At 38.8% G+C, this 23,081-nt stretch overlaps 1 protein-coding gene and 1 long non-coding RNA gene across 3 annotated transcripts in view; both read right to left on the bottom strand.

Moving 5' to 3' along the window:
• Positions 1-2,223: 2,223 nt before the first annotated feature.
• Positions 2,224-4,058, bottom strand: LOC147818687 (uncharacterized). Its single transcript, XR_015437727.1, has 2 exons — positions 3,939-4,058; positions 2,224-3,368 (listed from the first exon to the last, which is right to left on the bottom strand). It is a non-coding gene; the product is annotated as an uncharacterized LOC147818687 (long non-coding RNA).
• Positions 4,059-7,458: 3,400 nt separating this feature from the next.
• Positions 7,459-23,081, bottom strand: part of adamts3 (ADAM metallopeptidase with thrombospondin type 1 motif, 3) — a 136,145-nt gene continuing 120,522 nt past the window's right edge. For both annotated transcript variants that reach the window (XM_023414303.2, XM_087176070.1), the window contains 3 exons: positions 16,900-17,107; positions 13,397-13,514; positions 7,459-10,486 (listed from right to left, as the gene is read on the bottom strand). In XM_023414303.2, the coding sequence (XP_023270071.1) occupies positions 10,002-10,486; positions 13,397-13,514; positions 16,900-17,107 (811 nt within the window). In that variant the 3' untranslated portion in view covers positions 7,459-10,001. The remainder of the gene's footprint in view (positions 10,487-13,396; positions 13,515-16,899; positions 17,108-23,081) is intronic.

Below are 23,081 nucleotides of genomic sequence, written 5' to 3'. Positions count from 1 at the left end.
CTGGCTCAAGAGTGCGCCACTTTGCAGGTTACTCGCACACTATTTAATTTTCATGTCAATGTGTGGGAATGGTATTGATCTTCTCATCTAGCTCTCGACGAATAGTGAATAACCCAATATCCCCAAACACGTCGAGCTATTCCTTTAACCGCTGTGCCAGCATCATACAAAAACCAAAGAGGAAGGTGAAAGTTGTGGTGAAATCGAAGTTAGCAGCCTAGTGCACTTTTATTCTTAAAGGTAAAAAGGTGTTTAGGGAAGAGAGAAGGATTTGGTGGCACTATTTAGTAAGATGTGTGCAGCTGACAAATTATACTTTACAAGTCTGTTGCAGTGTCAATGTGCCAACTGCTTTTAGAGCAGAGGTTGTCAGCAACCTGCAATTTGTGTCATATTAGTTTCCATATTTTCAGTGTGTGTATATCTTGTTTGAAAGCTAAGAATATCGTCCTTAAAGACTGTGGAGACCATTTCAGTTTAGGAAACACAACAGATACAATAAGGTGTTATTTTACAGCAGCAAACAGTTAGCATCTTGCTATTTTGCTGCTATCTGCTGTCTTACCACAGTGCAAAGGTCATCTTCAAAAAAGACTCCTCCATAGACAACTGAAGTCTCTTTCTGAAGTAATAAAGTCCATTAATTAAATCCAGCGCATGCATGACCAACCCAAAGTAACAATGCTCAACATAATGAAAGTTTTGGCCACTGTGAATATGCTTTAGATAATAGGACTTAATTCTTTCTGCTGTTGAAGCAGAAAGAGAAAGCTGCTGTGGAGTGCCATGTCAGAAACGAGGCGAAATCGAAATGCCAGAAAAGAAACTCTTTTTTTTTTTTTTCAATTTCTTGTATGTGTCTACTTTTTGATGTATTCACATCACTGCATCAATAAATCTTTGGGAGTATGTTGCTTCTGTTGCTGTTTCCAAGGTTAAGAATAAACTTTCACACCCAGAGTTGTTCATGTTGTTTTCCTTATTTGAACTGAGCATTTAAAGATCCCATATTTTACACTTTCTGTGTTTTATTTGAAGTGTTGATCCATAAGAAGATATATTTGTTGTTTTAAGTATAAAACCGTCTCAGTGTAGTTTTACATCTCCTCTCTCAGGCTTCTGTCTGGAGCTCTAGTAACAACAGGTCGGTGAGCCAATCAGCTGGCTGTTTTCCGACGATTGAATAAGAAAATATAGCAGATTTCATAAAAGCACTCCAAAGTAACCTAATCCTGCAAGGTTGGATGGTGGGCTGGGCTTGGGGCATGGCTGACGGCCAGTGACTGCTTTGTTGTGACATCATAAAGTCACGGAATTCCCAACGGCTCGTTTTAAGGCCCAGTTGCTGAATACAGGCTGTGTGCATTTCTCTGTGGACTGAGGCTTTGATACTTTCACAGTGTTAATATAGAACCTAGACCTGATCTATAATCAAGAGACACATGGACATCTACCTTTATACAATATGGAACCTTTAAACAACAACAAACATGATAGAAATGTTTAAATGTGGATCTAGAGATAGATACTAGAGCTTGTGCTCTTCTAATTTGTCTTATGTACTTACCAATTTAAATAATGAAAACACTAATTCACCAAAGTGTCCTGTTAGATTCATCATGAGGCAGATGGTAAACATGAAAAAAAGACTCCACCTTGAGGAAGAATATACAGTCTTCAGTTTATTCAGTGTGACTTGCTGACACCGAGGAACAACTCTACAACCCTACTGAGTTGACCCCTTGATCCTTTCATCAAGGAGAACACCCCTTCTTCCCTCTTACATCACCAAGGCCTCATCGTCTTAACAACATCTTACCTGTGGATATGCTGATCCAGCCTAAGAGCCCCTCCTACCCCCTTGATAACTTGAACCTAGGTGTTACATTGCAACACCTCTAGAGAACGTTACCTTTAGCTTCTAACCTCCTTTCCAACTTGTTATCCTGTCTGACCAAATGTCTGTAACCCCAGGTGTATGCAAATAAATTTTTCTATCCCTTTGTCTTCAACTGTATAACTGTCCCCCTGCCCTTCACTCTGGGTCAGTCTACTGCCTCAGACCCGCTCTGGGTCAGTTGGCTCACCGTATCCTGGGATACCAATAAACTTACATCACTAGAGCAAACTTGAAACTAAGGACTTGAGTGAATTTTTTTCAACAACCTGCAGTGTCCACACATGAAGATCTTTTCTTCCCAAACATAAACACAGTGTCTTACATGATAATATAGTATTTTTTAATGTAACACTTGTGGCCATAACATTGTTCAGTTTAATCAGCTATGCTCTTCCTGGTTCCCTACACCCTCACTATCATATTACACTCTCTGCCCCATGTCAGACATACAATCACATGACTTTTGGGCGCCACTGTAGCTGTAACAAACTGTCAATAGTTTAAAACATTAGAGTTCATATTTCATAGTCCTCAGCCATTATAGTTAATATCAGTGTGCTGTTCCAACAGCATCACTTATTTAGAGGGAGATTGTTACTGGAGCAAATAAATATGAACTGTCTCACACATTAGAACTCATGATGAATAATTATTATACTTGTTAATAAAAATTCTGTTGCACTGTTGATTCACCTACTTCTTTTTATTAAACAAACTTACATATGACAGCAAAATTCAGCTTTAACTTAATCCACAACTATTTATTGATTTTAAATGGTTGATTGTAAATTTTACACCATTTAATTAATCCATTTATTACATTCTTTTAGACATGTTTCCAGTGTTGTAAATTGTTTAAATCAATGTAGTTTATAATGTCCAATAAAGTTATTTATGAAGCTCTTGCTTTAACTTATAGAACACATCTGGTATGAATTTTAACAATAGTAACACGTACAGCACTGTGTGACTTTTTCTGTCAGCTTTAATTAACAACATAAATACTAGAAATATTTAAATGTTGTCCGACAACACTGACAATGAAGGATCAAGAAACGTGCTGACGTTAATCGGTAAATACTTTCACCTGTGGAGGCGGTGACAGTGCTAGAGTTGATCCATCACTTAATCAAAGTTTAATATTTATAAATTCTGATCTTAAAAGTGTTGCTACCATCACCTGTCAACAACAGCAGAAAAGAAGTTTCAGGTAAGAAACTGAACCTGTGAATAGTGAAGACAGAGAATAATAAACAAACTCATCAGCAGTTGGTCTGTCATTTCATCAGAGGAAGCTGAACTGGGAGTGGTTTTCTACCATCATCATCATCACAGCACATTAGAGAACTAAGGATGTCCATGTAGTCTCCTTTCTCCACAACCAGATGAATGGAAACAAACGGGCTGCTCTGTACATGAGGTCCTCCTTCTGTTGGCACAGATCACTCAGTTTTCACAGTGTCGAAACCTTTCAAATGACAATACAACACAAACACTTGAGTTAAGATGCAGTGGATTACAGTTAATCACAAATATCGATCAGCTGTCAGGATAGGTGCATGAATGTCTGCTTCAGTTGAGGACTGGTTTGAGTATTAAATGAACAATCTTCTATATGACAAATATTTGTCTACACATTTTTTATACGTCACGTAATCTTAACTTGAACTATCACGATGTCTTGATGGACAATGTATTAACTTACATTAACGCTGCGCATTACACTAACGCAGATCACTTAAACTGGGTTACATGTGGGGAAACACAAACCAAACGTCGTTAGATTAACGTAGATTAAATTCAACTTTCGATTGGGCTTTGACTGAACACCTCCACGGGCTAACCCAGGTTGACACAGGTTATCAGCCCAGCCGGGCCAGGTACCGTTAGCATCGCAATCGCTAAGTTATCAGCTAGCGCTAGCGCTAGCACTAGCACTTGCTTGGTTAGCAAGGTGCATCTTCAACTGAACTGTGATATTAACAGGGATGCTAATTTTGTCTAGCAAAGAAATAGGCTTAAAACAAAATGTACTTACCGGAAAAAATTGAACAGCCGACTCCTCTGAGTGTCTTTCAGGACAACTGAATGCAGTTTCAGGCAGATATGTTGGAGCTAACTTTGATGAACTGAAAACACAATAACAAGTCAAATGTCAGACACGTCACTCTGACCTCATATCCGGATTAACAGGCAGGTCCCCCTGTGTCCAATCACGCGGTAGCCACGCCCTAAAATCCCTCTGCTTTAACGTCTTTTACCTCTGTGATCAGTTTAAAATCGTCGAAACGCTGCATTAAGAGGCTCTCATCATATTCCATGTTGCTGAAGTTTTACTGAGTCCGGCTAGCTGACTGTCCCCCTTACTACTAAATAAGATTTATCCACCTCTCTTTATTATGCAAACTTTTATTTCTAATTTTTCAGTTGCAGTTGATTGTAAATTGCACACATTATTTAATTCATCCATTTATTACATTCTTTTGTTCACGTCTCCAGTTGATTGTAAATTGTTGAAATTAATACAGTTTTAATGTGAAATAAAGATTTTTGTGAAGCTTTGCTTTGTTGGTGGTTTTTATGGAGCGTGTCTGGTATGAATTTTAACAGTAGCAGCAGCACAGTATAGAAATCATAACACACTGAAGTTTTTCCTGAATTTATAATTAATCAAAGACTTTATATGTTGCTTTAAAGATTAATGGTGCTTCATATTGTAGAAACTGCACGGCCCTGAGAGCAAGTTATGATATACCAGAATTATTCTTTAACGCTCACAGATGCTGACATGATGGTGAAAAGAGCCTGAAAACAAGAAATCAGAGTAGTTAATCATATCTTTTATTGCTATGTGCTCCCCATTACAACAAACAGTATCAGTAGTGTACACTTCAATCTACACAAATACATAGAAAAGCGAATAGAGCAGAGAGTGACTGACAGTCATGACAATCGTAATTCTTCAATGCATGGATAGCACAGGGGTATTGATACAGTACATGGAGAATCCTATGCAGTAATATCTGTCTGAGGCTCAGGGATTGTCAATGTAACATCTACAACTATCCTATTTATCATTACAAGCTCTCTATAACATTAGCAGCAATGTTTTATAGGCAGCAAGTAAAGGATGTGAAAAGAACTGGGGAGGAAAATGTAAAATGGTTAGACAACACTGACAACTACAAACAGCATAAAAAAACAACTTTACTTGTTTACTGGTACTACACTATTTATGTTTTATTGGTTAAAATAAAGCATTTGTCTGGTCAGTACATGTTCCTGCGATGTAACAGCTCGGTTAACGACTTCTACAAAACAGCTGTGAAAAGACAGCTCTCTGACAAAAGGTAAAACATCTCAAAATAGAGCATGTATATTTACATCTAATTGTTTGCAAAAAACAATGTCATTTCTAATCTATCAAGTTTTTTTAAAAAGTAGAAATCCAGTTAAAATTTGAGAATGTGGATGAAAAAAAAAAAATCAGTTTTCAATGGTTTATCAGTTGCAGCTTATTGATCAGCTGGCACCGCACATGCTGTAAAAACAAAGCAGAACCCTTTAACTTTCAATAAATATTCATGTACTCAATGCTATATACATGTACTATACATTGGCACACAGGAGTGAGTGTGAATAGTTGCGAGCTATTTCTTTGCTGAAAACACAAAAACTGTGTTTTTGCTATTGCAGTCAGATGCATGGTGGTTGTGAGGAAATCCTTTTTTTTTTCAATAAATAGCTTTCTCTCTCCTGAACCTTTCTCCACCATAAAAAAAGCCATTTTAAAAATACTTTGGAAAAAAAATAATAACAAAAAAAAATAAAAACATGTTCCACATACAGTAAAACTCTTGAAAGTCCAGCTTTTTGTGCTTACAATGAGGCTTTGTTCCAGCAAACACAAACTGTATAACAGAACCTTATTCAGACTGAAGGGTGTAGTAAGATTAAAGCTCCATTAAGCACATTTTTGAAATTTTAATTGAACTAAATATCTCTGTGTAATGTGAAAATGTGCTGAACCCACTGAGAGTTGACATCAAACTCTGCAGCTCCACACGGCTTTGAAGATTTTGGAACTGACAGGTAGCAGTTGAACACATCAGATAATCTAGCAGCTAAAAAGCCATTTTTTTTTTTTTTTTTGAGGAGTTGGTGGAGATCAACTCCTGAGCTAAAACAAGAGTGAAAAATTTGACTTACAATCATCACATTTAGCTGGATGCTCTCTGTCTGCTGGATAAGTAAATATCCAGGTAAGCCATTTGCACTTCATAGGTTAACGGGGATATCAGAGTGTGTTTTAGAGTCTGTCTGTTCCCTAGTGGTCAAAAATTGCTTAATGCAGCTTTAGATGTTTGAAATTCAACAGTACATGTCACTATAGAAAGTAATCTGAAAATACAACACTAAATAGCATTTTCATGAGGAGTGTTTGTGTTTTTCATGGTCACACAATGTAAAAAAACTTCACAACACATTTTCAATGCGTTGTGAATTTCTCAGCTGAACAAGAGCCCACTGTAAGAAACATATAGCATTGAGAACACTTGAAAAACGTGTCCCCTACGTAGTTCCCTTCTTTAACTTGACTATTTCAATATTTCCGAGCGAGAGCGTTCACGAGGAGGGCGGTACAAAGTGTACAAAGAGTCAAAAAGGTCGATGGCTAGCACCAAACAAACTTCTCGTTTAGAAAAAGGTAAAGGCTGGGATGAAAATGCTTCTTCAAGGAACAGTGTGACATGTTTGGAAATATGCTCATTCACTTTCTTTTTGAGTCATATTCTTATATTGGTATGCTAAATTTGAACTTTAAATATCATTGCTAGACTTTGGATTTTCGTATGAATAAACGAACAAGACTTTAGAGGGCTAGCTGTTTCACTCTGTTTCCAGTCTTTATGCTAAGCTAAACTAACGGTCTCCTGCCTGTAGCTTCATGTTAAGTGTACAGACATGAGATTGGTTTCAGTCTTCTACTCTAACTCTTGACAAGGAAGTTAATGAGGGTATTTCCCAAAATGTCAAACTATTCCTTTAAAAAAATAATAAAAAAAAGTCAGGGAAAACTGCCCCAGAGATTTGGAATAATGTGGAATAATGCACCATTCATCCATTCACACTGATGTCAATACAGTGCTACTGAAGGTAAACATTCAGAAGAATCTCTCTTACTCTAATTGATTAAAAAGGGTGTTTGAAAGTATCCTTAGCTTTTTAAAATAATACTGATATTTTCATGTACAGTATTTACAGGAACCTTTATAAATACCCATTTCCATAGAAACCGTAGAGTGCTACTCAACAGACATTGCTGGATATATAAAAAAAAAAAAAACTATACAACTAAAACCATTTTCCTAATGGTCTTCACTCGTACATCTCTGGTCACTTTCCAAAGTCCGGGGTTTGATTTAGTATATGCAGTGACCCTACAGTGACCCTTTATACAGTGAATCCGGAAAGTATTCACACCCCTTCACTTTCCCCACATTTTATTATGTTACAGCCTTATTCCAAAATGGATTAAATTCCTTTTTTTCCTCATCAATCTACACACAATACCCCATAATGACAAAGCGAAAAAGGTTTTTTTTTAGAAATTCTTGCAAATTTATTAAAAATAAAAAACTGAAATATCGCATGTACATAAGTATTCACACCCTTTGCTATCACACTCAAAAGTGAGCTTAGGTGCATCCTGTTTCCACTGATCATCCTTGAGATGTTTCTACAACTTGATTGGAGTCTACCTGTAGTAAATTCAATTGATTGGACATGATTTGGAAAGTCACACACATGTCTATATAAGGTCCCACTGTAGACAGTGCATGTCAGAGCAGAAACCAAGCCATGAAGTCAAAGGAATTGTCTATAGACCTCCGGGACAGGATTGTATCGAGGCACAGATCTGGGGAAGGGTACAAAAACATTTCTGCGGCATTGAAGGTCCCGAAGAGCACAGTGGTCTCCATCATTCGTAAATGAAAGAAGTTTGGAACCACCTGGACTCTTCCTAGAGCTGGCCACCCAGCCAAACTGAGCAATCGGGGGAGAAGGGCCTCGGTCAGGGAGGTGACTAAGAACCCCATGGTCACTCTGACATAGTTCAAGCGTCCCTCTGTGGAGATGGGAGAAACTTCCAGAAGGACAACCGTCTCTGCAGCACTCCACCAATCAAGCCTTTATGGTAGGGAGTGGCCAGACGGAAGCCTCTACTCAGTAAAAGGGACATGACAGCCCGCTTGGAGTTTGCCAGAAAGCACCTAAAGGCCCATGAGAAACTAGATTCTCTGGTCTGATGAAACCAAGATTGAACTCTTTGGCCTGAATGCCAAGCGTCACATCTGGAGGAAACCAGGCACCGCTCATTACCTGGCTAATACCATCCCTACGGTGAAGCATGGTGGTGGCAGCATCATGCTGATGTTTTTCAGCGGCAGGAACTGGGAGATTAGTCAGGATCAAGGGAAAGATGAACGGAGCAAAGTACAGACAGATCCTTGATGAAAACCTGCTCCAGAGCGCTCAGGACCTCAGACTGGGGCGAAGGTTTACCTTCCAACAGGACAACAACCCTAAGCACATAGCCAAGACAACGAAGGAGTGGCTTCAGGACAAGTCTGTGAATGTCCTTGAGTGGCCCGGCCAGAACCCAGACTTGAACTTGATTGAACATCTCTGGAAAGACCTGAAAATAGCTGTGAAGCAACGCTCCCCATCTAACCTGACAGAGCTTGAGAGGATCTGCAGAGAAGAATGGGAGAAATACCCGAAATACAGGTGTGCCAAGCTTGTAGCTTCATATCCAAGAAGACTTGAGGCTGTAATCGCTGCCAAAGGTGCCTCAACAAAGTACTGAGTAAAGGATGTGAATACTTATGTACATGCAATATTTAAGTTTTTTTATTTTTAATAAATTTGCAAAAATTTCTAAAAAAACCTTTTTCGCTTTGTCATTATGGAGTATTGTGTGTAGATTGATGAGGAAAAAAGGAATTTAATCCATTTTGGAATAAGGCTGTAGCATAACGAAATGTGGGGAAAGTGAAGGGGTGTGAATACTTTCCGGATGCACTGTATATGTTTTTTTTGGCAAGAAAATGGCAGTTTGTAACATTCAAGTAAAAGGGGATTTTCAGCTGTGTCAGATGATCTGTTTTAGATCTTTAAAACTTTTTTGTCCATTATCTTTAACTTCAAAATCATAGCAAACTAAATCAACAACATGACGACTGTAGCTATTAACGCTCAAGATGTGTAGTGATTTTTTTTCTTTTACAAGTGCAACATGTACTTCTGCACTACTTCCTGTATCTACTTCTGTACGCGGTGAGTTCTTCTTGCGCGAGTCTGCAGTTGTTTTCAAATTGAATCAGCTGTAACTGACGGCACCTGTTGACATGTTCGCTCTCTCACCATCTGCTGAGCGTTTGCCGGAGGCCCCCGCTGCACCGCTACACACACGCACACACACACACACACACACACACACACACACACACACACACACATACACACACACACACACACACACACCCCAGGTGCCTGATTCATTAAATGAAGAGAAAAGACCAATCAGAGAGCAAAATGCCGACACCTTCCTGCACCTGTCCCCTCAGTGGTGACATCAAAGTAAAAAGCTTCAAGACTTATTGGGTCAAAAAGTCAAGAGTCTGATTGGAATTAAGCAACAACTTCTTTGTAATATCCAGATGTTTAAAATTTGGAGACAGTGTGGTAAATACAAGCGTATTTTGAATATAAAACTGTCCTTTGGCTGTTTTGTATCCCTGAAATTATTCTCTATGAACTCTCAAAGCTGTGTTTCATTAAGCTTGAAATTAATAATCATTCTGTTTCACTTCAAATACTATGGGAGCTTATTGTAAAATGTCAGTGATATTTAAAGTCAGAGTCGGGGGCAAAAAGGGAAGGGAAATTCTTTACAACAAAGTGAACCAGCACTTTTCTCTCTCTCTCTCTCTCTCTCTCTTTCTCTCTCTCTCTGGTGTTTTTGGCATGAGAAGACTCAAGATGAAGCTGGATTATCTACTGTACATAAAGAGTCCTGAAGGGAAGGGCGTCACTTTCATCTCTCCACTTTAGAATACGGTGTAGGCCGCCGACTGTCTGTCGAGCTGCTCGACCTTTGACCCTCAGTGGGATCTGCCAGTGGAGATGGTGCCATGGCGGGCAGCTTCCTGCCAGTGAGACCCATGTGCCGTGGAACCCGTCTCGGTGCCGTGGTGATCTTGGACTGGGTTTTCTTGAGCGGAGCAGGGGTGGTGATGTGTCTCGCGGCATTGCCTGACGTGGCGGACGCCTTGCCGGAGCCTTGTTTAGCACCGCGAGTGGCGTTTGCCGCTACAGAAGCCGTTAATGTCTCCAGGAGCTGAGAGGCTGATCCGAAGCGGATGTGCTCCTCCGTCTCAGCCGCCTCGGTGAACAAGGATAGAGCTCCGCTGCGTTTGCTGCAGGACTCGCAGCACAGTTTGTTGTACCCTGGAATCGAGCAGTACCGTGCGAGGACCTCCATTTGGCAGAAGATGGATTTGTCCCCGTTACAGGGCTCATCTGAAAGTTGAAGAGCATACAGTGTGAGCTCAGTGCGTGTCACAGAGCTGAAAAGGGAATAGTGGTGAGATGTGGCCTTGGACAGGGATCGCAAAAGATGAGTGGAAGTAGATGGACTGCAGAGCACTGAGGCATTGATTTTAATCAGAGTGTTTATGCTATGAAAACAACTGTAGCCACAGCAAAGTGAGCAGTGAAGTCTGTTGGACAAAAGCTGTGACCGACTTTTAAAGTACAACATACTAAATCTAAATGGGTTTTGAGTTAGCCCCAGTCCGTGCCTCGCATATTATCTTTAGCTTTACATTCCAGTCCCAGTGGTAGCCTAAGCGTTTGTTTTCTCCAAAAGACAAATAAAACAAAACAAACAGAAAATCAATCTTATAAAGATTTACAGCTGTTCTGCAGAAATTTCCAGAATCCTCAAACACTCTTAACCATCTGGATGAAAAAATGTGTCCGCCGTGTAATAAAGATTTTTAACCAGTTTCATAAGTGGAGACTCTAATCTTAATCCCAACAAAGATGGTGTGTGGTGGCTACAATCTTTTCACTGACTCAAATGGAAGGCTAATACATGAGGCACAGACTGGGACTAGTTTTGAATATGTACCTTGATCACACTGGGAAAGTGTCCAACTTAAATCTGTTCGTATTCATACTGAAAAATGCTTTTTTTGTGTGTGGTTGATGGACACTGTTATCCATGCAAGACACAGAGGAGAAGCCATTTGAGGGAAATTTATCTGCAAACATTAAAACATGCAAACCACTCACTTCCATACATTTTGCTTTCTCTAGCATGGCATGATCCATTACAACATTGGTGCATATGGCACCTTTATCTATTGTACACTAACCTCCGACCCACTTTACTATGACAATTCATATACTGTACATACTGTATACTAAAAAATTGTAATTAATAATAGTGCTGCAGCAAAGAGTCATAGAAACTGGAAATTAGTTGCATTTGAACACTTCAACTTCCCCCATCCTGAAGTCTCTGGGTTTTTTGATAGATGACTGAAATAAGGTCTGTGGTTAACACAAGGAAATTTCCATGTTTTATTCTGCAACATAAAATACGTCAGTAAATACCACAGTCGTTTTTTCTTTAAGCTTTTATGTGTCTTAAAAAAAGGCGGTTGCTAACAAGTGGCTAAATGAGGCTACAGAGGTTGTCGGGGACAATTGTATTTACGCTTCAAAAATCAATAAAATAATAAAAGTGATTTTCATTTGTGAAATCATTATCTTGAAATGTGTAAGAACTTTTGTTGGTCACAAATGCTATTTTCTGCAGTAATCCAAAAATCCCATGTATAAATTCCATTGGCTTTTTAAACTACGTCATCCCTGCACCCTCCATTAGCAATTCAATAGTTTTTCAGCTTTCAACAAAACCTCCACCCTCTTTAAACTCCGAACGAACCTGAACCTGCCCTGAATGTAGAACATATTGTAACATCTTCCTGAGTTTCAGCCTTTTGTACATTCACTCCTCATTTCAGTCATTTCAAAGTCCTTCATCTCTCTGAATTCACTTTAATCATTACTCTGTGCTCATTCAGAGTGACATATTGATTGACTCTTTAAACCCTTGTACTGCAGCTGCATGTACTGTAAATCAATATTAGATCAGAACAGTATAAGCATTCATGTTCTCCCCTGCTTAACAGAAAATGTGTATTACTGGCATCTTCATCCTGGTTTATCCCTCTGTCTTAGCTGCAAATATCACCTTGGCATTTATGTTTTAATTAATGAGTTCATAAAAGCACTCGGTATACGTCGACCTTTAAGAGTGATGTACAGTGTGGCTGAGAACACTTAGACTTTTGGACCTGACTCTACTTTAACTGACATAGTTAATAAAAAAGATTAACACAGGAAAATGTCACATTTTATTTCCTGTCAGTATTCAATAATGTATCATCATTAGATGAGACTGACAGGAACACAACCACTACACGACAAACATGTCTCCTAGTCAGGTATGATTCGTCACTCTGCTGGACCAAAGCTTGAGTTCAACTTCTCATTTATAAGAGGAAGATTTTGTTATTTCTTCTCTCAGATAGTTTCATAGTCTTGCTTGCTTTCTCTAAGTAGGGTCCAGGGACCCACAGGGAGGAGGTTCCTATTGGTCCCCAGCAAAATGGGGAATCATTTATTTTCAGTATATTTCTGTCCATACGTAACACAATGACAGAAGGTATGAATATTTTGGTTTTGGGTTTAAACACTTTCTGTAATAAAACATTTAAAAGCAAAAATCTTATCAGATGGGGGTCGGTGGTCTACGCTGATGAATATTGTACAAACAGTGCAGTAGTTTTGAAAAAGTTTTTCATGTATTTTTCTTCCTTCCAGGTCACCATTGTTTTCTATTCATTTCTGTGGACAATCAAAACAATTGGCAGACTTGAAACCTGCTTGAGCCCTTATATAATCCATCAGTGAGAAAGTCTATATTATTTTTGTATTGTTGTGAGGCCGGTGAAGACTTTTCTCTGAGCCTGGAGATGAGCTGTATTTACTATCCAACAATAATGGAACTGTGAAACAAAGAATGCAGACTAGATATTCACTGTGATGAATTACACTTACAACTGCTAACTGGTAATAATGCCATATGGGAATTAATTGGAATCAATGACTGCCTGCAAGGTTGGACGATTTGTAGTGAAGGAGGTGAAACCAGCAAAAATGGCTCCTTAATGGCTTGTGTTTGAAACGCAATGACAATCATTATCTGGAGGACTTGTTACTGGCTTTTATTCTAAAGGAGGCAAAATGTGTTAAATTAGCTTAAAAAGAAACTGCAGCCGAACACTAAGATGAACTATGTGTTTGGCTCGAATAGGCATTCACTTTCCTTTGGTTCTTAATAAGTGACATGCTCACCATGGCAGGGTCCAGGTCTGCATGGTCTCACAGTCTCAGGTTTTTCTCCATTACACTGATCTCCGATCCGACAAGTGACCAAACGCCTCTCCATCCCCTCCCCGCAGGTCACAGAGCACTGTGGGAGAGAGCAAACAGTGAAATCACTCACACACAGCAAAACAAGACCATTTTTGGAGGGCAGAGCTGGAACGAGTGCAGGCAGGTCACACGGGCAACAGTAAATCTCAGTGTGGAGATACCTCTGAAAAGACACAGGAGAATCTGTGAGGAATAAAGTCACAATCAAAACAAAGTGTGCTGGATATCGGGAGGCTTGCATTGCTGTTGGTTACAGTGGCAATACTTTGTTTTCACTCGGCACAGCGTGTTTACAGTGTCTCGATTGGATTTCTGAGGTGAGCTGAAGAGTTTGTGGAAGAGGAGGCATCTCTTCTTTTTATTGTTTGTGCTGTAGAACAACTTTGATTAGAGGCTCCAATATTGGTTCCAATATATTTTTAGTCATTGTAAAACTCAAAACAGCTGAGGGACTATCAGGCCTTTGAACTGTGAATAGGTTTTTATGAATTCACTGAAATCTTTAAATTAGTTTTTGCATAGAAATATATATTTTTCTTTCATATCTCCATCCAGCAGCTTCAAAATACACATAATGATAGTCATGTGGTGGCCAAGATTTGTGCCATGATTTAAGTGAGTCAGCCTCATTACCACTGAGACATGTCAATTTAACGTGACTTTTTGACTGACTGTGTGACTCCTCCCCAAAATTTAGACAAATTCTAGTCAGTGGTTTCTGAGATATCCTGTAACTATTAGACAAAAAAATGAATAAACTTAACACCCAGGGATGGAAACCGAGTCTCCATGATGGATGTAAAGGGGTCAGTTTGCCTCCAACTAAGTGACTGTTGCATCATTAAACAGCGTCTGAAATCCCCACGCCCGAATCTGACAATACTTTTCAAAATTAGCAATCTGACCCACTAACCAGTTACGCGGGGGTGAGAAAGTGAACGTCTCCCTTTTTTATTTTTCATACAACTTCTTCTGTTACTTCTTTGTGCACAAATTAGTGCAACAACCATTAAACCTTTGAGGAGGCAGTTGTTTAATCGCCTCTCTAAGCCAGCAGGCTTTTCAAGTGCGATCCTCTCACAGCAGGAATGAACACTTTTGCCTTCAGACGTGATGGGTAAACACTTTCTACAAACTAATTTGTTACAAGTACACCTTGGTTTAATATAGAAACAGAAAAAAGATTACATGAAACCTTGAATCAAGTGGGTATATGTGCTGTGTAAACCCTCAAACAACAATCAGTGGATGGATGAAGCCGAAGCAGCAAACAAACTATTAATCTTTTGTGGCTCCCTTCTCTGATGTGACCCTGGCGATCCCCTGCTGAGACAATCTGTCTACTCCTGAATGAGACAACTACTGAGAGCTGTAGCCCAAATGTTCTCAATGAAAACTTTAAACAAACTGGTCGTAAAACAGTAATTAAAACTTTTATTTTACTATGTCTAATGAAAAATCTTAAATGGTAAAATGTTAAAAAAAACAAAAACTCCCAGTTTCAGTGACTATAATCCTAAAAATATAATTTTAGGAGTCATGTATTATTATGAATACATACAACTATTGCTATCATACTACTTCTATTGCTGAGTGCTCAAATATGCATATATACATGAATATAAGGAGCTGTATTCCAATAAGGAGGCAGACCATGTTATCAAACAATCTGAACCCATCTCATACAAATCAACTGCTGACATGCAGAATTGCATCTTATTAGCCTTTATCTCTGCTCCACCACTCAGCTGAACTCCTGATTAATTAGGGCTCCAGCAGCTTCCTATTGCTTCTGATTCTTCTTCTTCTTCTCTAAAAGTTTTTGTGCCGCAAAAACCTCGAGACCAGGAAACACAAACAAACAAATTGGCAGGCGGGTTGCAAATTCTACACAGGCACAAAAATTGATACTCACTGACCTCAAGGTGGCGCTGTAATAATCAAGGATGGCTTTTCGCAATTATCTTGAAAAGTTCCTTTATGATTTTTATATCTGAATTCATCTGCATCTTTTCTCCATTGGTCTTTTCTTCTAAAAAAGTGTCAAATTTCACAACATTTTTTAAATTTTCTCAAAACATTATTGACATCTTCTTTGAAGCCGCTGGGCAATACATCACAAAGCTTGGTCAGGATCATCTTCACACTTATCTGATCTTAAACTGTTCAGGAAATGTTGATATGTCAATCTGTTTTGAGATTATACATTTTTAAACACGTCTTTATGTTCAATTTTAGATAAATGCTCATAAATCACGATTGGCTGAAGTGTTTGCAATCGAAGTGTTTGGATGCTGTGTCGAGCTTCACTATGCTGTCTTGGGATATTCTGCCACTAGGGGCGCCTCAATTGCAAAGAGTTTATATCTCATAATTGGCTGCATGGACTCTGTACAAATTCGGTTAGCACAAACTTGGATCAGTCCATGCATAAAATTTGGAAATGATTAATTAAAGTTCTTCACATTTCAAAACTTCCAAACTTCAAGAAAATTGAAATCATCCACACGTCTACAGTGGTGAAATTATTTCAGCACATCTGCTGAATTGTGACAAATGTTGTCTATATTTTTTCCAAATATGCAAAATCAATTAACATCTACATTTTCATATTTCTTCATTCTAAAGCTACCCAAATTGACAGACATTCTCCAGATGGTAGATATCAAATGTTTCAAACAGTGTCTGGACCAGTGAAAAGATGAGGTTTCAGTGATATTTATCATCTTGCTGTTTGTACAGTTCAAAAAAAAGTTTTTCTTTTTTGCCCACCGTTGGATTCAAAGTTGCCAAAATATTTGATGTTAAACGGTGTGAGTGTGTTTTAAGGTGAAACAGACAAAAATCCCTCAGTTCTGCCCATGTGATGTCATTTCCTCAGCTTGTGATAAGGTGAGTGCAGCTCATGTTTTTCCACTGGCGCAGTCAATAAGTCGCCTTCTCTGGAGATGCAAAGGTCAGGTGATCGAAACCCCAGATAACCAACGTCCTACTGTGGCAGAAATGCAGCAATTCATGCATATGGTATCCAAACACATGAGATCTGCTTGGACCCCAACAATTCAAGCGTGCAGCTGCTCTAGTTGGCTTTTGAAATGGAGGAACTAAAACATGTGTTTTCAGATGAGATGCAACACTGCTCTAAGTTATATATATATATATATATATATATATATCATCTGAGATATATATATATATATATCTCAGATGCCTCATGTTTTATTTTTGTACATGACCTCATCAAGTTCAGAAATCACAGCTGTCTTGTACTTTAAAGCTGCTGCTGTATCAGCCCCAATCTATGGGAAAATGCTGGTAGCAAGAAAGCTGACATCAGTCAATCGGAAGGATTAATAACATTAAAAATAAAATCCAAAGAAGAACTGAATTTAACCTCTAAAAATATGATCAGCTGTACAAACCTCTGACCAGGCTCCGGTCCTCCACTGAGCAGGACATGGGACTCTGTTACACGGCCTCCGGCTCTCTGGCTTCTCGCCGCTGCAGTATTTGCTGTGGACAGAGCGGTTGGTGCTGTCATGGAGCAACTGTACGCAGCGAACGGTCCGGATCTGAAAGCCCAGGCTGCTGCAGGTTTTGGTACAATACTCCCACTCCTCTGAGACCCACCTGCACAAATAAACACGAGGAAATTACTGAGGATATACAGGAGATACCAACACAACACACTCCATTACAAGTAGAAGTCAAATAGCTATTTCGAATATCAAATGTTAAAGTACTACATTAAGTGGCTTCAGAAAATATTCAGAACCCTCTACACTAAATGACCAATAATGACAAAGTGATTTTTTTTTCCAAATTTGCCACAGACAGAACAGAACAGAAAAAAGGTAATTCGATGATTAACGGGGCAGGAACCAACAAAAAACTAAAATATTCTACACAAATCTGTATTTATTTATACTTTTCTTATCTAATCTAATATCTATCTAATAATCATCTCTTATTATTGAATAATTTGACCTCTTTGAGTTTAAATGAAACAGTCATATACGTGTGGAGGTGGAATCCCTCTTTGGTGGAAATATTTAAACCCGTGTATACACTCATTTACTTTTGTTCTATTCAGTTTGATGGTTGCTGAAAACATTTCAACAAACATGTGAAAAAAGTTCTGTATAAAATTAGAGATCAAAGCCCTGCCAGTATCTGTGGACCTGCAGTCACGGTCGTGGAGGCTGTGAATAACATGGGAATGTTATTATTCTGAATAAAAGCAGACACAATTGAAAGAGATGAATCCCTGCATGTCATTTCTTTCTTTTGCAGAACTGAGACTGGAATTCAAAAGCAGGTGTGAATGGCCCTGAGAACACAACTCACTGATTTGGATAGAAAATTAGTTTTCACTTACGTGGCCTTGTCATCAGAAGGTTGTATTACCAACTACACTCCCTCCCACTTCAATTAATTGGCCTGAGGGGATTCAATGTGTGTGTGGGCGTGTGTATGTTTGCATGTGTGAGACAGTATTAATATTTAACAGAGGATAATGAAATGGAGTGCAGGTAATGAAGAATTCATTGAATATATTATTTGAGGCTAAATAACCCTCAAGATTCTTTCAACATGCAGCTAGATTTATTAAAAAAACTTAGTTTACTTAAATTACATTATGTCTCATCTTATCATTGGTGATATCTGGTCATACAGAATAATTTGTTAGTCTCAGCCACTGAAACTTGTGGACAATTTCACCCAACTTCTACTTTTTGAAAGAAAATAGTTCCTGTTGAAAAACTGTTGCCAGCAAGTATCTCAGGGAAACTGGTCTGGACACACAGCTGAAAGTTTATTTGGTACACCTAGCGCAAACTAATCCACACAGTCTACTGTAACGTTTACCGTCATGAAGGTTATAATGTTCAGTCTTCAGTGTCTTCATTACAAGTGTCACTCGTCTACTTGTAAAAGTGTGTGTAGCTGAAAAATATTCCTTTATTTTCTCCTCCAAATACGTTTGGCTAACATAATTTATGTATTCATAAAACATGTGATAGTCTGTTTGTGTTTCTTGTCCTGTCATTTGTTTTTGATGTTTTGATGATGTTATTAATACCAATTAATAATAATTATTATTACCTGGATTTCTGTGATTCACACACACACACCGACATTAAAACATTCAGAAGCTGCAGTCTCTCAGAAGTATATGAAGAAAACAAATGTAACAGAACATCTTGATAAGACTAACTCGCCCATCTTCAGACTTGTGACAATTAAAAGGAAAAACCTGAAAAATTAGTGGAGAAACAGGATGACAATACTCCCATCCACAGGGCGCATCGTCACCACATCTCAATCGTAATGATCACCCTGATGGCAGATTTTGGATCGACGTGTTACATCGAAAGCGCTCTGAACCACCACTATCATCAAAACACCAAATGAGGGAACATCTTTTGGAGGAATGGTGTTGATCTTCCAGCAGAGTTCAGAGACTCTGAGAATCAATGCCCAGGAGCATTCAATCTGTTCTGGTGGCCCAGAACCTTACTAAGAAACTTAGATGGGTTTTTCCTTTGATTTGTCACCTGCCTGAACATGAAGTTTTCAGTGCTGCTGGATTTCAGTCTGAAAACTGTCAAAGGCACTTCATCAGCCATCATGATGTGAGGAAATCTTTGAATTATTGTTATTGTATTGTTGCTATAGTTATTGCAGAAGCTCATACAAAGCTGTACTTGTTTTTGATTCATTTGAAATATTGTAACAACCTTTTAATGTATTTCACGGTAATTAAAATCCCTTTATCCACACAGCTTACACAGGTGCAATATTCAGTTCCTCATCAATGCCTATTGAGATTTTCTGAACAGGATGTAGATGTTTGTGAGAGTTTCTTTCACAATTTGTGACAATCTGTCCCTAACGAAGCTCTGAAAATATTCACAACTTTTTCATTTTATTTCTCTACATTCTTGATCAGTACTGTATTCTCTCTTATCTCTTCACAGCGGCACTGTCCCAGATTTCCCCCTTGACATTTCTTATCTCCTCTGCCCGAGTGTTCTTATGTTCGGCTGAAATCTCTGTCCTCTTCCTGAGCTAATGGAAGGAGAGAGGAGTAAAGTTATGGAACAAGGCAGGGAGTCTAACTATGAAAAGAAAAAAAAATCTGGCCAACTTTTGAGGGAATTAATTTGTCTTTTCAAAGGTCTGTCTCCTCACACTGACCAACTCAGACACCAAACTACAGAGAGTCAAAGAAACAGCAGAAAAAAACCCTAGAAAGCAGACAGAGAGCACATACCTCCACCCAGGTAATCCTCCGTATCTTTCATTTAATTTCAATAACAGAGAATGTTTAGGGATCACCAAAGTTCCTACATAAGATCCTGAGGTGTACATGAGTGTCTGTAACAAATTTCCTAGAAATCCATCCCATAGTTGTTGAGACATTTCACTCAAAACCAAAAATGATGGCACCACAGGAAAAGCATACCAAAAGCAAATCATAGGGCGTTTCTCAGAATAGAGTACGCCACGTTCAAACTCGGCACGTTCAACTCTGGAGTCTAAACTCCCCCGGAAATACGTTTGGCTAACATAATTTATGTATTCATAAAACATGTGATAGTCTGTTTGTGTTTCTTGTCCTGTCATTTGTTTTTGATGTTTTGATGATGTTATTAGTACCAATTAATAATAATTATTATTACCTGGATTTCTGCGATTCACACACACACACCGACATTAAAACATTCAGAAGCTGCAGTCTCTCAGAGGTAGATGAAGAAAACAAATGTTACAGAACATCTTGACAGACTAACTTGCCCATCTTCAGACGTGTGACAATTAAAAGCAAAAACTTACAAAACTCTGGAGTCTAAACTCCCCCGGATATGGAGGACTACTTGTAATTGGAACAGGAGCGTGCTCTCTCTGGTGATGACACCTCAACACAGATGTGCCTGATTCACTGTGAAATTATCTCAACTACACAAACAGGTTTTTTTTATTTTATAAAAATAAAATCCAATCTGTATATAAAAAAATAGACAAATCTTAATATAGACCACTCTGTTAACTGTTTATTTTTATCTAAATGTGGAGATATTTGTACATATAAGAACCCATGAGTCTTCAGAGTCAGTGCTGCTGGTAAAGTGTCCAATAAAAAGTATTTATTACGCTTTCATCTGTTTCAACTCTGAGAACAACCCTCAGGACTTATCTTGCAAAAAGGAATTACGACTTATACTAAAACACCACAGAAAACACAGCCCACGGTAAATTACCAAAGGGGCTTGCCGAGATAAGACTGTTGACCTGGGATGATGGGGGACATTCACCTTGGGAGCCGGACTGTGAGCTGCTGAAATGACCGGCTGGTCTCACCTGCCTCATATCTCCAAAACCAGTGGCGCAAATTTCCAGATAGACTAGAATGGTTGAACTTTTCCTTCTCACCTGAACAAATATCAATACATATGATATAAAAGTGACATAGTAGCAATCCTACAGCAAAAAGTAAAACAGCTTTGAATTGAGTCCTCAATAAACACTTCCAATCATTTGATCTGTCCTCGCCTAGATGAAGACTTTGAACTGGAACAGTACTTGAGCTGTGACAGATGACGTTTCACAAGTTCACAAGAACACCAGTACAGACGATCATGAATGTCCATCAGGTAGATGTCGAGGTATTTAACTGAATGAGTGATGAGTCTGAATCGTTGGCGGTGCTGGAAGAAAAGTCAGGGGATCGGCAAAGTCTGTTGGATTCAGCCACTAGGGGCAGCGCATGTCTGTACAACATTTCATGGAAAATCCATCCATTAGTTCCCGAAATATAACTCGGAGTCACAGTGTTAGAATTGCTCAACGGCTAAAGAGTCTCACGAACACTATTTTTCCTAAACTATCTTGTCAAAACACCCACTCCTGACATATTTATTTTACTTTTTCAAAGGGACTTCTGTGAGCTTGAAATGTCCATGAAATGAATAAGCCCTTAAGAGTATAATACAAACTGTTTCCTAAACAACCAGAGAGTGAATGTTTCATCTAGCATCAGATCTCTCTAGTTTCTTTGGTTTAAAGCCAAACACAACAGCTGGCAGGTAAACATTAGCTTACTGCGAGGTCTTCAGTGGGTTACGTTGCATCATCTCTGAGTATTGAAGTTGGCCAGTAATCTAAAAAGCCGCCTCGTGCAGCTTTGAGATTTGGACGGATGATTTTTGGCTGCGGTTTTTTGAGGACACCCGCTGTTAAAACGTCCCTCTCATCTTGGTGTTTTACAGCCTCCGACACTAATCGGCTTATATGCATCCTTCACCTCTCTCAAACCATTTCTTTCACCTGCATGCCTTTTCTGTCATGACCCTGCATTCAGACTCCATCCCCCCAGCCAACACATTAATCTCCTCAGAACTTCTTTTTGCAAGCTAAATGCAGCTGATGTGTCTTTTCACTCACCGTATACTGTCTCTAACCCCCGCTGTCATCGATTTTAACCATTTAAAATCATCCCTCGTGAAACAACTCGTTGAACACTGAAAGGATGTATTGATAAATGTGATGACCTGTCCAGGAGCTCGGCACAGGAGATTTAAGGCTTTGCAATATAACATCGTCCCTGTGTGAGCCCTGTAGAGGTTTATCAACTTTGGTTCTGTCTCTGAAGATTTGAGCCAATCTTGGAACAAACTGAAACAGTAAAACAAACATTGAGAGATAAGTACAATTTCAGATTAACACCGCTGCTCAAATGCAGTGCAGTGGAAGGGAATAGCTGCTGTAATCTGCGGTAAAGATGTGAAGCTTTTACCAGCTGGTAATTCAAGGTAAAGGTAAAAACATTGGTTACAGTTATAGCTTCTGTTTTCTAAGATTATTGTCATTATTATTATTATCATTATTATTATTATCATTACAAATTCAAGCAACAAACAACAAATATTCCGTCTCCCCAGAATCAATTCTCATCAGGGTATTTATATTATTATTATTTATCCCAACTAATGAAGCACCTTGATAGTTAGCAGCTCTTCAGGGGAACACAATCAACATTCCTATTTCAGCAGCAGACAACATATGTGCATCATCTTCTGAGTTTGTTGTTTTGACGATAAAATGTTGAAAGGCCAGTCCAACAATTTTTATGTTTGATGATTAGTTTACTTGTGAAAATGCTGTTGAATTGCATTACAGTAATGGCAGGATCCAGAGTTGATTCAGATTCTTCTCTGGCGCCTGTGCAACAATCAGTCACTTTGGTTTTGATTTCCTCTGGAAGAGCACAGCTGTTAGCGGCGACGTTGTTAGCTCCAACTTCAAACAAGTGTCAGAAAAAACAATCCTCGCTGTCAACCGCTTCCCTATTCAATGAGATGAGTCATTTTCTTAAGCTTCCGAGACTTGAAAATGACGACTGGAACAACATCACTTGGGCAATGAAATACTTTCCTGTATGTCATTATAGTGGCAACGGGAGAAAATAACAGTCCTGTCAGGGTTGAGTATGTAAATTGCCTGTGTAACACTAAAGAGCCCGCTGTTATATCTATACATGGGTAAAAGTCAAGATATCCCGACCTCTGCTGCTTTAATTCTAATCATCTGAACTTCTGCA

This window comes from Seriola lalandi, unplaced genomic scaffold (assembly GCF_002814215.2).
Source record: "Seriola lalandi dorsalis isolate HSWRI2012SDOR001 ecotype SW California unplaced genomic scaffold, Sedor1 jcf7180002054524, whole genome shotgun sequence".
In the NCBI taxonomy this organism is placed as follows: domain Eukaryota; kingdom Metazoa; phylum Chordata; class Actinopteri; order Carangiformes; family Carangidae; genus Seriola; species Seriola lalandi.
This window is presented reverse-complemented; position numbering and strand designations above follow the sequence as displayed.